Source organism: Syzygium oleosum, unplaced genomic scaffold (genome assembly GCF_021117445.2).
Source record: "Syzygium oleosum isolate NSW1041296 unplaced genomic scaffold, Sole_v2.1 Sole_v2.52, whole genome shotgun sequence".
NCBI lineage: Eukaryota > Viridiplantae > Streptophyta > Magnoliopsida > Myrtales > Myrtaceae > Syzygium > Syzygium oleosum.
In genome coordinates this window covers 1,192,323-1,205,062 of record NW_026607536.1, presented here as the reverse complement: position 1 = coordinate 1,205,062, position 12,740 = coordinate 1,192,323, and the positions used below count along the sequence as shown (strand labels likewise).

The following is a 12,740-nucleotide window of genomic DNA, read 5'->3' as shown; positions in this document are numbered from 1 at the left end:
TACATTAGTAGAGGAGGCAAAATCATCCCTGGCTAGATAATACCTGCGAGTATTATTTTACAATTAATTTCTGCTCTATCTTCTCAGATGGACCTTGTTCTTTTTAAATGGTGTAATGAGTTTCTGACACATTTTTCACAAGAGGGTGGTCCATTGGTTCCTTATTGTCTCTAATGACGTCTCATTCATCACATTGACGCACTCACTTTGTGCCACCACTAGGGTTTTCGTGTCATCTTACGTTGTTTCCCTTCAATTGTTGGCAACTTATACTTGGCTGGGCCTGTTTGGCATCGAAAGAACTGGTCAATTTTTCTATTGACATCTTCAAATAAAAAATTAAAACAAGAAAAAAGTTATTTTCACAATTTGTTCAGTTTCGAATGAGAACCCGGTCAATACAACCACATATACTTTCAATTTTGATTCATGTTGAAAATTTCTATTTTCGAGAACCATGTGTTTTCTAAAAGAAATTGAGAAATATATACAATAGTCATTTTCATTTTTGAAAAGCGAAAATAGAAAATATTTTCACAAACTAAATGGGTCACCATATGTTTCAATCACAACTTATTTGATCGTTTATTTATGACACATCAAGAATTACAAAGATTCATGGCCTCTTGTTTTCTTGGTTAAGGTCCATTTAGTTTAATCATAGAATATTGCAATGAACTATCTTATGGAAAAGGAAAGAACTTAATCAAAAAAGGCATATACTTCGCCTAATTCTGGATGTGCAAAATATTGTCTTTAACTTGTGCAAACAGATAAGAATCTGGCACTGGCAGAGTTTCCAATCCAAAACTTTAATTTAAAAAACAACTTACGAGGTTGAGGTCCTATAAACTCTATGCATTAGGTTAGACGAGATTATTCTGTTGACGGTAAGAACAAACTAAGTTTATAATTGTTCTAATCTAGATCCATATCCTTCATTTGCATTGAGAGTCAAATGTTGAAGGTTTTCAAGAACCTTGAAGCATTCATCAAGGTACGAGTCCATTTGTTTTGTACCAAAAAAATGATGTTTTTTTCATACTAGCAGATTTTTGAAAGAAATGATAAATGTCAAAAAACCGTGGGTAGAAGAAAATCACTTGTTAGCTGAGTTCATTGGGTGTATTTTGACAAAATTCAATAAGCCATTTTAATTTAGGTTGGTAATTCGTACAAGAGTTAGCGCATTCAAAGTGGTAGTAAGTTTTGCAAATAAAAATTGGAAGTTCATAAAAAATGTAAATTTGCAAATTATTAAAAAAAATTATAAAATTGTAGATGGTTATCAACAAGTTACCAAGAAAAAAGTCATTGGTCATTGTTTTTACGGACAGTTTTTTGACGCTTCCCAATACTTCTTGAAATTTATCAGTATGGAAGAATATATATATCTTTTGACTCGTGACAATATAATTATGCATAAAAAAGTCAGGTGAAGGCTCTTTCAGACTCCTCTTATTCTATTATGTATTATGGATTTTTCGAACTTTCAACTTCACTAAATAAAAGTCATTGAAGTAAAAGGTTGTTGTCTATCATGGGCGAATCTGATGAACTTACCTGCTCGTCGGATCACGTGACACTCACCGGTACATCAATGAGCATGATGAATTAATTAAATCCAGAATTTTGACGAGGATTGCGCATAAAACTTCATGTTAGAAAACAATGCTATCAAATCTTCGGCAAATCGTTTTTTATCTATCGATTTACTTGATCTATGCAAATCATTCCTTCAATTTTTTCCACATTTTTGCGTCCGTACCAAGGTGTTGTAATCGCTCCTTTTATCTCACTGAACTTTCATTTCGCTCGAGAAGCAAAAACTGCAGAGGAAAATAAATTAAGCACCTACATATCTTTCTGCTACTTCGAAAATTAATTGATTAAACCAGTCAAGTTCTTGGCAGACACTTTTGACAGTTCGTACAATATTGTAGAGCATCAAGAACACAAAACTGGAATATAAAATTCCCCGGTCAGCTAGTGCTCCTGATACAGTTGGGATTATTATATGGCGTGTTCACACTCAGGACTCGATTATAATATTCATGGCTGATTCGTGTTCACACTTGGGGATTCGCTTGATTCATGTCGCTTCTGCATTGAGGATGTACCCTAGCTTTGCAAGAAAATCACTAAATCTTTGCTGGGTTTAAATTCTGCGTTTATCATAGGTTTTCCACTAAGCATGTCATCTTAGATATAATCGTATCTCTCTCTTTTAAGTGGGTTTGAAGATATATTCGTCATATTCAAGGTTGGACATATATTGTTATCCATTAGTTGCCTATTTCATCAAGGTAATCATGTTGTGTATATAAACTGTTGAATGATTTTCTGTTTCATGAATATCACTATTACTTTTAACTCTCTGATCTGTTACTCCCATCAAAGACATGTGCAAATACTTATAGCTGCTCGCTTGTTCTATTCTTTAAAAAACTCAAACGAAAATAATTATGTAAACACCACAGTGGACATCTCTTTTCAAAATGTGGCGAATCTCGCCAAGTTTTAGGCCATTGGAGATTCTTTTTTAAAAGATACGAAGCATTTCTTACGCATAAATACCTGAAGAAAAATCTTGTCATGGGTTTTTTATCCCCTTCACCTAAATCCGATGTCCATCTCTGTCATATTGAGCGGATGGGATCACACATTGCTAAAAAAGAAACTCGGTGACGACAATATCTATAAGATATAATGGAGCGACATCTTAAGCTCATTGTATTGCATCTAGATTATATCGTTAATGATGATGAATCTAATGCAATGAGATGTTCTATAGTTTGACAAGAAACTGTCTGCACCAAACTTAGCATCAAGCTTTATTTGATCATTGATCAACATATTGGATTGGATCCACTTGACATAATTGATAAGAATAAGTAAGGTGTGTATGAAAAAGTTTCTCAGGAGCTTCTACAAAGAGGCCACAACGTCAGTGCAGGGAATTTTCGACGATGTGGTCTTCCTCGACATGCATGTATTGACCCTGGTTACTCCTTGATGCAATTGAAACCTGTCAAGAGACTTGAAATGTAAATGGTCATTTTCACTAGAATTTGGTTTGAGCTGTGTTAGGAGAATTAAAAACTTATTGTGATAGTGATCATACCTTAGCTCCATCTCAACCTGTGCTGCTTCATTTGCTTCAGAGCGTGAATGACTCGAATGCAGGCGAAAGTGAATGGAACTTCCCTACTTATAACTTCGCGAGATGCCTATGATGCGAATCATAATCTGATGTCGTTGTCTCTCCTTGGAGATGTAAACAGGATGGGGCAGTTATCAAAAAGCGAAAAGAGAGAGAACCTTTTTTTATTGAGCTCTTCTATTTCTTCCTTTAAAACTTGATACCGTGGTGGGGCGAAAATCATTAGGGCAGAGTTACTAGATAAAGAAAAGAAAGTATTTACATTGTGACGTCCTTATCTAATTAAATGTATGACACGTACACTTTCTAGCTACAATATTTACCGAAACGATTTGAATGAAAGTAATTACATAAAATGTTAACACCACAAAAAACTCCAAACTATGTACACTGTAACATAACTATCCTGAACTTTTTCTTATGTCACATAAAATCCTAAACTTGTTCATTGTGACACAAATACTCCAAATTTTTTTGTCATGAAAAACCCCGAACTTATGCCAGTGTGACAAATATATCCTAAACGGAACTGAAATAGAAGGTATATATGTAACACATATATAAGTTTGGTTTTTTTTTCACGACACAAAAAAAAGTTGAGGGTATTTGTGTCACAGTAAGCAAGTTTAAGGTCTTCGGCGACAAAAAAAAAAGTTTTGAGTATTTGTGTCATAATGAGTATAGTTTGGGGTTTGTTGTGGTATTTGCTCTTGCATAAACCAAGACACGTGTCCTCAATACCGAACTTTCCTTTTCTTTTTTTATTTTCTACGAATTCTAAAATATAACTTCAAAGAATTTTTTGAGGCTTTTGCACGAAATCAAACCATTAAGATGGTGCAGAGAGAGATGAAGAGAGGTGTCTGTTTATATGCGAACGAAGATCTACTTACCCTTGTATAAGCATATTTTCTTTGACACTTCTTTTTAGCATTTGATTCACATAAATAAACATGAGAAAAAAATTAAGTCTGGGAATTTTTTGAAAGTGAACATTGGATGGACTTGTAGCGGGGCTAGTTTCCCATCACATGTCCTTCTCAATGGACATATACTTATCCAAAAAAAAAAACATAAATAATGCAGTACATAATATGGCCACAGGGAAAAAAGTAGGGAAATTGACACAAATAGTCCATAAATTTTGGCTCAATGTGTAATATGGTCTCTGAACTTTTAATTTGTTCGATATAGTCCATGAACTTTAACCTAATGTGCCATGTGATCCCTGAACTTTTAATTTGTTTAATGTCATCCCTGAACTTTTGGTGCATATTCAATTTAATCTCTAAACTATATAAAAATATTCAATATAATTCTTCAATTAATTCAAGTTCAAGGATTACATTGAATATTTTCTTATAGTTTAGGGACTATAATGAATATGTACCAAAAGTTCAGGGATCACATTGAATAAATTAAAAGTTCAAGGATCACATTGAACATTAAAATAAAATTCAAGGATTGTATCGAACAAATTAAAAGTGCAGGGGCTAAATTGCACATTTAGCCAAATTTCAAAGATTATTTATGTCATTATCCCAAAAAAGTATATATCAAATTGGATACAGTGATTTGAAATGTTGTGTGGCCTTTGCTAGTCCCGAAAAGGGTAAAGCAGAATAATTAGTTGATTCTACTTGGGGGAGGTGCGAACTTGGTTCTGCAAGAAGACATTACTTGCTCTGCAGCAAATGTTCAGTCTTGTACTATGTATGGCGAAAGCATTATTTAGTAATCATGTGTTGTAATTATAATGAGTTAATGGCTCAATATGTTTCTTATCATTTTTCTAGTTTTCTTTGTCATTAATAGACATGAATATGTCTTTTCAGATCATTTTCTGTAACAGTTTTTTTTGTCTTTAATAGACAGGAATATGTCTCTTTTGATCACGTCCTTTCAATCTCTATAAATTGAAATAAACTATTCTTCATTTAAGAAGTAGAGATGAAAACACAACATTTTCAGTGCCTCTTCTCTTCAATTTTCTCTTTGGTTAAATCTTTGAGTGCGCTAGTTCAAGGACAAGTTCCATTGAGTCCTGCATCTATAATGCTAGTACAAATAGATTCGAGGTGTTGTATATTGAGAGACATAGTTCGTAAATTTGCAAAGTACTGTTGGCAAGAACTAATTGACTTAAGGAGATTTGATAATCCATACCTCACATCCTATCTAATTTTGTTACAATTTTATAGCAATTTTATAAGTTTATATCTGGTTTGTAATGCAGTCTTCTTTACATGTTAAGAAGATTCATTCAATAAATTTATTCATTGATTTGGTCAATTTTTAAAATTGTTATGACTTTCTTAGAGTTATTATTTCAATTTAATTTTTCCAGTTACAACAAGCAATATTGTATTACGTTTCCTACAACATCTTGTACTTCTTAAATCATGGATTAAATATATTTCTTCAATTAGAGATAATCAATCGCTGTCAATATGATCTAGCAAACAAAATCGCTAACAAAATTTTTAATATATGAAAATCGAAAGAATATAAACTGATTTGGATCTTTCTTGCGACCATACTTCAGCTTTATAAAGATCTACTCTAAATTTGATGTTAGATAATCAGGAAAAGCATATAAAAACTGAGACATCCAAATTCATGAGAGGGTCATAAAAATACATCAATATCTTCAATTCTTGACTCAATATGTACACTTACAGTTCAGAGTCATTCGGTGCATCTAGGCTGAGGACGCATGAGCCTTTCCTTTTGGGGTTACTGGTTCAAACCATAGAAACACTTATGCTTCTAGCGTCTCTAGAACTTCTATCATGTGTTATTTTCTCTTTCCTATATGGGGTTTTGCTTCTTTTTGGGGGGCTTTCAGGAAGTTAGGCTGGAGTTTCCAAAATATTTGTCTCACTGCTCAAAAACGGACACTAAGATCAACAAAAGAGTCCTAATACAGTTTGACCTCTGAACTTGCCTACGACTCTTCTCCAACAGATGACATCTTGCCACCCTCACTACACAAACACTCCTCTTGGAAATACTCAATCCCTCTAGCTTGTTGTCTATGAGAACAAAGAATCTACTTTCACAAGCTATACGTTAGGTGTCACAGTAATTATTGTGTCAACGTCGTGAGTCGTATCAAGACGTGACAGCCAATGACAGCTTAACGCACACATATGTATATAATGGCATCGATATTTAAAATCACAAAAACTTATTGAAAGGAGAATTAGTAATCGCATACCGCTTCAAGAGACATGATGCGAGCGACGCTTATCCACCACTTTCCAAATCGATGGTTGTCACGCATGCATTGGATGCTTAATTTGATGAATGCCGTCCAGTTAAATTTGATTCTCCGTTATCAACACCTAATTATTATATTGATGTTGTAATCTGTCTTTCCTAGATATAGGCTTTTTCCACGTTTGGTTTGAAATAGTTTAAACGAAGTAGGAGAGTTGGGTGCTATCATAGTCTCCGTAGTGGCAAGACACTTTTGGCAAGAACGTGAAAGCAAGATTCCAAAGTGTTGTTATTGGCAGCTAGATTAAGAGAGGAGCAAGATCATCCCCAACCAGATAAAACCTGCGACTATTATTTTAGGATTAAATTCTGCTCTATCTTCTCAGATGGACCTTGTTGTTATTAGATGGTATGATAAGTTTGTGACCCATTTTTCACTAGAGAGTGGTCCATTGGTTCCTTATTTGTGTCCACTGATATCTTGCTCACAACATTAGTCATTAGTGCACTCACTTTGTGCCATCATTTGCCCTTTTTGTTGTCATCTTCCTTTGGGTGGGCCTGTTTGGCATGATAAGAACTGGTCAATTTTTCTGTTCACATCTTCAAATAAAGAATTAAAACACCTCTCAAGACACCTTTAGTCACACGTTGAAAATTGCTTTCATGTGAAAACTGTTTGCCACTTTTTTGGACCTGCCAAACCACAAAAACAAGACAAAATGTGCTTCTTAACTTTAAAACAATACAACCACAAATATTTCCAAACTTTTACTCATGTTGAAAGTTTTTATCTTCGAGAACCACGTGTTTTCGAACAAATAGAATAATATACATAATAGTCTATTCTCATTATTGATAAACGAAAATCAAAGATATTATCACGAACTAAATGGATCTCTGTATATGTCACTCACAAGTTATACGATAGTTTATTTGTTACACCTCGAAAAACAGCGAGATTTATGTTAGATTTCTTTTGCATCTTTTTCTCGATTGAGGTCCATCTAGTTTAAATATAGAACATCGGAATGAGCCATCCTTTTTTTTTTTTTTCCATTTTTGGGTCCATAACCTTGTATTGTAATCACTCCTTTTTATCTCACTGAACTTTCGATTCACTCGAGAAGAAAAGAAGTGCAGAGGAAATTATATTCAGCACCTGCACATCTTTCTGCTACCGAACGATTAGTTGATGGAAACCAAATTGCACAAACATATTCAAGTCAAATTCGAGTAGACACTTTTGAGTCGGGAACACAAATCTGGCATCTACAATTTCCCGGTCAGCTTGTCGGGAATATAATATACCGTGTTCACACCCAGGATTCGATTTTAGTATCTCATGTCTGATTCGTGTTCACACTTGTTTTGCAACTTGGATGAACCCTAGCTTTGCAAGAAAATCCCTAAATTTTTACTGGGAGATAGTTCTGCGATTATCATATGTTTCCACTAAGTTAGTATTGAGATGATGTGTTAAATAAAAACACGTCATCTTAGATATAATCGAATGTCTCGCTTTTTTTCTGGGTTTGAAGATAAATTCATCATATTAAAGTTAGACAAATGTTGTTATCCATTATTGCCTATTTCCTCAGGGTAATCAAGTTGTGTATATAAACCGTCGAATGATTTTCAATTTTATGGATGCCACTCTATCCTTTTAGCTGTCTGATTTGTTAGTTCCATCAAAGACATAGAAAGGACGTTCAGCACTTCTTTGCCATAGACGAGCGTAGACATGTGCAAATATTTATAGCAACCCGCTTTTTCGGTTCCTTGGAAAACTCAAATCAAAACAATTATGTAGACCCCATAGTGGACATCTCTTTTTAAAATGTGGCGATTCTCAACAAGTTTTATCGTACACGCATCTCACAGAACAATGACAGATCCACAGGATGGTGGTGAGTGCAAATCACTAAGCCACTGGAACTTTTGATATAACAACAAATGAGCCCGAAGAGTGCCATCGCTAGAATGAAACTCAAAAGAATTTACAGGGGCCGGCACAAGCAGTTGAGCATGTGGTTTATAACCTTACATACAAGGTTAACAAATAGCTACGCAGAGGCACATTACACTACTTGTATGTGCCGAACTTTTATTAAAAATGGGAGCATAAGGGTCGGTTAGCGCCTAACCTTGAGATGTAAATCATCCAAGGCACATTAGCATGGCCTGCTTCTCTTGTATGAATTGGGTGTTACCCCAAACCCGTCTTAAGAGGATAGATGGAGCGATTAAGGTGGGTTACCCTTTTGTTGAATCATCCAAGGCACATTAGAGAGAACTGTCTCACATCCCTAAGTAGTCTCTACCTTACCTACCCACTTGTGTCAGTTTTAGCTACAGGTACCCTTTTATTGAAGGTCATTCGAGCTTTTGCTAGAAGTATGACTTGCGTTACTTCAACACCTTAGCGCTTGGTACTTGAACAATGGCTTGAGACGTTTCCTCTACCCGTTCCCACCCTAAAAAAGTAGGAGCACCTTCCATCCTTGAACTGATCACCTTTCACATAATCTAGGCTCTTCTGTCCCTCGAGACCGAGGTAGCACGGGAATAATCATCTGATGTCCATCTACTAGGCATTTTGGCCTAAAGAATTTCTGTCGCAAATTTCTTGTCTATAACCGCCTCAATCTACGTAGCCCCTTTGCCTAAATCCGAGGTCCGTCTCCATCATAAAGAGCGGGTGGGATCACAATTAATCTCTGAATTATAATGGAGCGACATCTTAAGCTCATTTTATATGCATCTAAATTGGATCTTTAATCGTGACCAAATCAATGCAATGAGAAGTAGTACAGTTTGACACGAAACCCTTCGCACCAAGCTTTGCATCAAGATTTATTTGATAATTAATAAACATATTGCACTGGATACACTTACACACAGTTGATAAGAATGAGTAAGGTTAGTATGAAAAAGTTCCTCAGGACCTTCTACAACCAGCGTGTAATATCAACGCAGAGAATTATCGACAATGTGATCTAGAATGTGCACAATTATTCCTCGACATGCATGTACTGAGCCAGTTTATTCCTTAATGCAGTCCCAACCTGCCGAAAGACTTGACATGTAAATGGTCATTTTCACTAGAATTTGGTTTGAACTGCGTGTGAGAAGTTCTAATGTATTGTTATACTGATCATACCTTAGCTCCATCGCAATCTGTGCTGCTTCATTTACTTCAGAGCGTGAATGACTTGAATGCAAATGGTGGTACAAGTGTAAGTCACACAGATCGGCGAAAGCGTATGGAACTTCCCTACTTGTATCTTCTCCGGAACGACTTGCATTCGACGCCTATGATGCGAATCATAAACTGATATTGTTGTCTTTCGTTGGAGACATAAACAGGATGTTAGGGAAGAGTTACTACATAACAGAAGAGAGAGTACCTTTTTATTGAGATCTCCTATTTCTTCGTTCAAAACCTGATACTGTGGTGGGGCAAAATTCAGAAATGTTAGGGCAGAGTTACTACATAAGAAAAGAAAAATTACATAAAGTAAGACAAAAGTATTTAACACAAAGTTCAAACTAAAACATTAGCATCATTTATCAACTACATCTGACTTAAAGGCTTTTAACAAATTATGAACAAACAGTGCTAAGAAGCTGTACTTTGGCACTGAACGAGGCTTAACTCAATTTAATTTCTTACATAAGAATTAAAGAAAGACCGTATTCATGTTAAATCATAAATTCCACGTGCTTGAGCTAGTCTATACAGAAAAAGATATGGTCAAGGAGGGCGAAGAAGCGGAACAAATATTTAATCTAATGTGTAAGAGGAAGAATTCAAAAAATTTTGGTGTACGAAAAATTACGAGGATCTGGCAAGTAGAAGGAAGAATTCAAGTCGGTGAGGAAAGGAATACGAGATTTAATTGTGGGGGACGCATCTTAGATACCTCATTCATATGTTATCGTTGAATAACAGTATATATTTCCATCTGAAATAGATGAACTTCTTGGACATTAATTAGGAATAAGTAATGAGAGGACAAATGTTTCTTTTGTGCAAAAATTGAATGAATGATCAAGGCGGGATCACAATAATCGGTTCATGTAATGAAAACAAAACAAGAAATACTGAACACGCTAGCTTATGACGAAATTTCGACATATGTGTACATACCTTCCTCATTCGGATAGCCTTCAAGCTCCTCTCCAATTGCTTTTCCAGATTTTGCAAGTTTTCAAAGCTTAATGAGGACAGGTCTTTGCCCATCAGATGTCTGCACATTTATATAACAAGGATTTGTCTTTGTGCCTACATATTTCTCACGTCCTTTAAATTTGATTTGGGACTCTACAGCAATATCTTTGCAGGTATATATTAACCGAAGTCGGGAAAAGCACAGGAAATTCAGGCAATCAATCTAAGAGCCAAGAGGACGGTTTACTTATGTGTGTTGCTGCTAAACAACTTATCACTTCTCTGGTTAAGTATAACTCGAGTGGTGTTATAATGTGAGGAAGTTCACAATTTATCAGACCTAGTTTCAAACCAAAACCAAGTCCATTTCATCTAATGAAAACTGAGTTGTAGGTTGAAATTTGGTATCACCTGCGGTTATCCTGCATGTCGAGCAGTTGCTGCTTTAAATCTGCGACCTCCCTTTGCCGAAGCTAGCATTATGATCAGAAACTGCTAAGTCAAGCCTCCATATTGAAGTATTAAACCAAGCAATCATCCTTCTTAAAAGATCTGGGTAACTATACATTTACAACATATGTGAGTATATATAATTCTGGGGAGCATTGGTTAATTGAGTTTTATAACCGGTTCGATCTGGGTCCTCGCACACACGCTTTTTGTGCAAGGAAGAGGGCATGAGTACGTTTTTCATGGCTAGATCACATAGACTTCACAGGTTCAACTTAATAACTTTTCAAAGGGAACCTTAAGAGAACAAGGATGAACCATGGCTCCGGAAAATAGAGAAGGAATGTAGCCATGATACACATAATTACCTGGAGTTCTTCGACGGGATTCTTCTCTCCGTGATGATCTTGTTTGGATTTTGCGTAACGGTCGATTGTGGACCTCATGCTGATTCGGTTGGATATAAATTGAAAGACACATTTTAGCAGATATGAAATGATTTGCGATCCTCACAACAGAATAGGGCTCCACAGATAATTGAAGAACTGCTAAAAGAAATGACGCCTTGCGACTAGAGAGAGAGAGAGAGAGAGAGAGAGAGAGAGACCTAGAGCTGGCGAATTCATGGAGCTTGCCGGTGCAAGAGAAGACGACGACCCCGACCTCAGCGTCACAAAGAATGGAGAGCTCCTTGGCCTTCTTGAGCAGCCCATTTCTTCTCTTTGAGAAGGTCACTTGCCTGCTCGCCGAGCTGTCTATCTTTTGGATCACAATCTTTCCTCTCCCCATATCGATCTGCACACTCTCTCTAGCTAGTCTCTACTAAGTTTTCTCTCCCTTGTTTGAGTGATCATATATCAACGCAGTAGCACACCAGAACGAGCCTAGCAGTCAGCAGATCCGCGGATCTGCTCCAGTATATTTCTCAGAGATCTCAGGCAAATCACCTCCGACGAAAGAAAAAGAATCACCTGCAGCTTGCTGATGAGCAACCAAGAGAGCAAGGTATCAAAGGGGTTCACTCCAAATGCTTTTGATCTGATGAACCGATTGACCTTTAGAGATCAGAGAGAAGGAAAACTCAGATTTCAGATAAGATAAAAAGCCGTCTCTTGTACAGCTTTTTAATTCATGTATACCTTGAAAAATGGTGCCAAAACCTCGTAAGAAGGAATCTATTATATTATAGAATAGCTATTCGTCATTATTTTGAATTTATTAGATTTATTATGACTGTTGTGATGTCTCGCTATTATTGCTCGACAAATCTAATTTAATTGAATTATATAAAAGGCTAATCACAGATTTTAATAAAATGTATGAAAATGACTTAATAGGTACAGATCACGACAAGAAACAATTATGAAATCCATCTCTAGCATCAAATAACAATCAATTCATTTCACAAATAGTAAACTAATTTTATATACCGAGTTTTAACCAAGAGAATGCATCGAATGATAACAAAGATAAGTGCACCCTTTCCATGAAAAGATTTATCCACCGGAGCCCTTGTTGTTGGCTTCAGAAACCACAAAATAACAAAGCATATTGCATCATGTAATTGGGCGTCTAAATCAAATTAATAGCGACTTACAAAAGTGGCCTTATAAAACTATAGTCTAGGAAAGAGACTTCTAATGAAAAAATGTGCATGCATGTTGTATCACCACTTGCTTGTGAGCACCAAATTAAAGTTTACACGACAGAACCAATAACATCATTAAGGTT

General features: G+C 35.8%; 1 protein-coding gene across 2 annotated transcripts; it reads right to left on the bottom strand.

Moving 5' to 3' along the window:
* Positions 1–9,196: 9,196 nt before the first annotated feature.
* LOC115679751 (MADS-box transcription factor 23-like) lies at positions 9,197–12,137 on the bottom strand. 2 transcript variants are annotated; one of them, XM_056307274.1, is made up of 7 exons: positions 11,617–12,137; positions 11,378–11,456; positions 10,971–11,032; positions 10,539–10,638; positions 9,796–9,837; positions 9,549–9,700; positions 9,197–9,464 (listed from the first exon to the last, which is right to left on the bottom strand). In XM_056307274.1, the coding sequence occupies exons 1-7, from the start codon at positions 11,796–11,798 to the stop codon at positions 9,431–9,433; spliced, it is 651 nt and encodes a 216-aa protein (XP_056163249.1). In that variant the 5' UTR covers positions 11,799–12,137; the 3' UTR covers positions 9,197–9,430. The 2 variants fall into 2 exon arrangements, with proteins under 2 accessions (XP_056163249.1, XP_030459305.2); XM_030603445.2 differs by having other exon boundaries at positions 9,197–9,453.
* Between the last annotated feature and the right edge of the window lie 603 nt (positions 12,138–12,740).

Excerpts from the sequence above, each read along its gene's own strand:
- LOC115679751 (XM_056307274.1), bottom strand. The coding sequence starts at position 11,798 with ATGGGGAGAGGAAAGATTGTGATCCAAAAGATAGACAGCTCGGCGAGC. Across the intron at positions 11,457-11,616 it reads CATGAATTCGCCAGCTCTAG|CATGAGGTCCACAATCGACC; the intron begins GTCTCTCTCTCT and ends CAACCGAATCAG. Across the intron at positions 11,033-11,377 it reads ATCCCGTCGAAGAACTCCAG|CTTCGGCAAAGGGAGGTCGC; the intron begins GTAATTATGTGT and ends TCATAATGCTAG.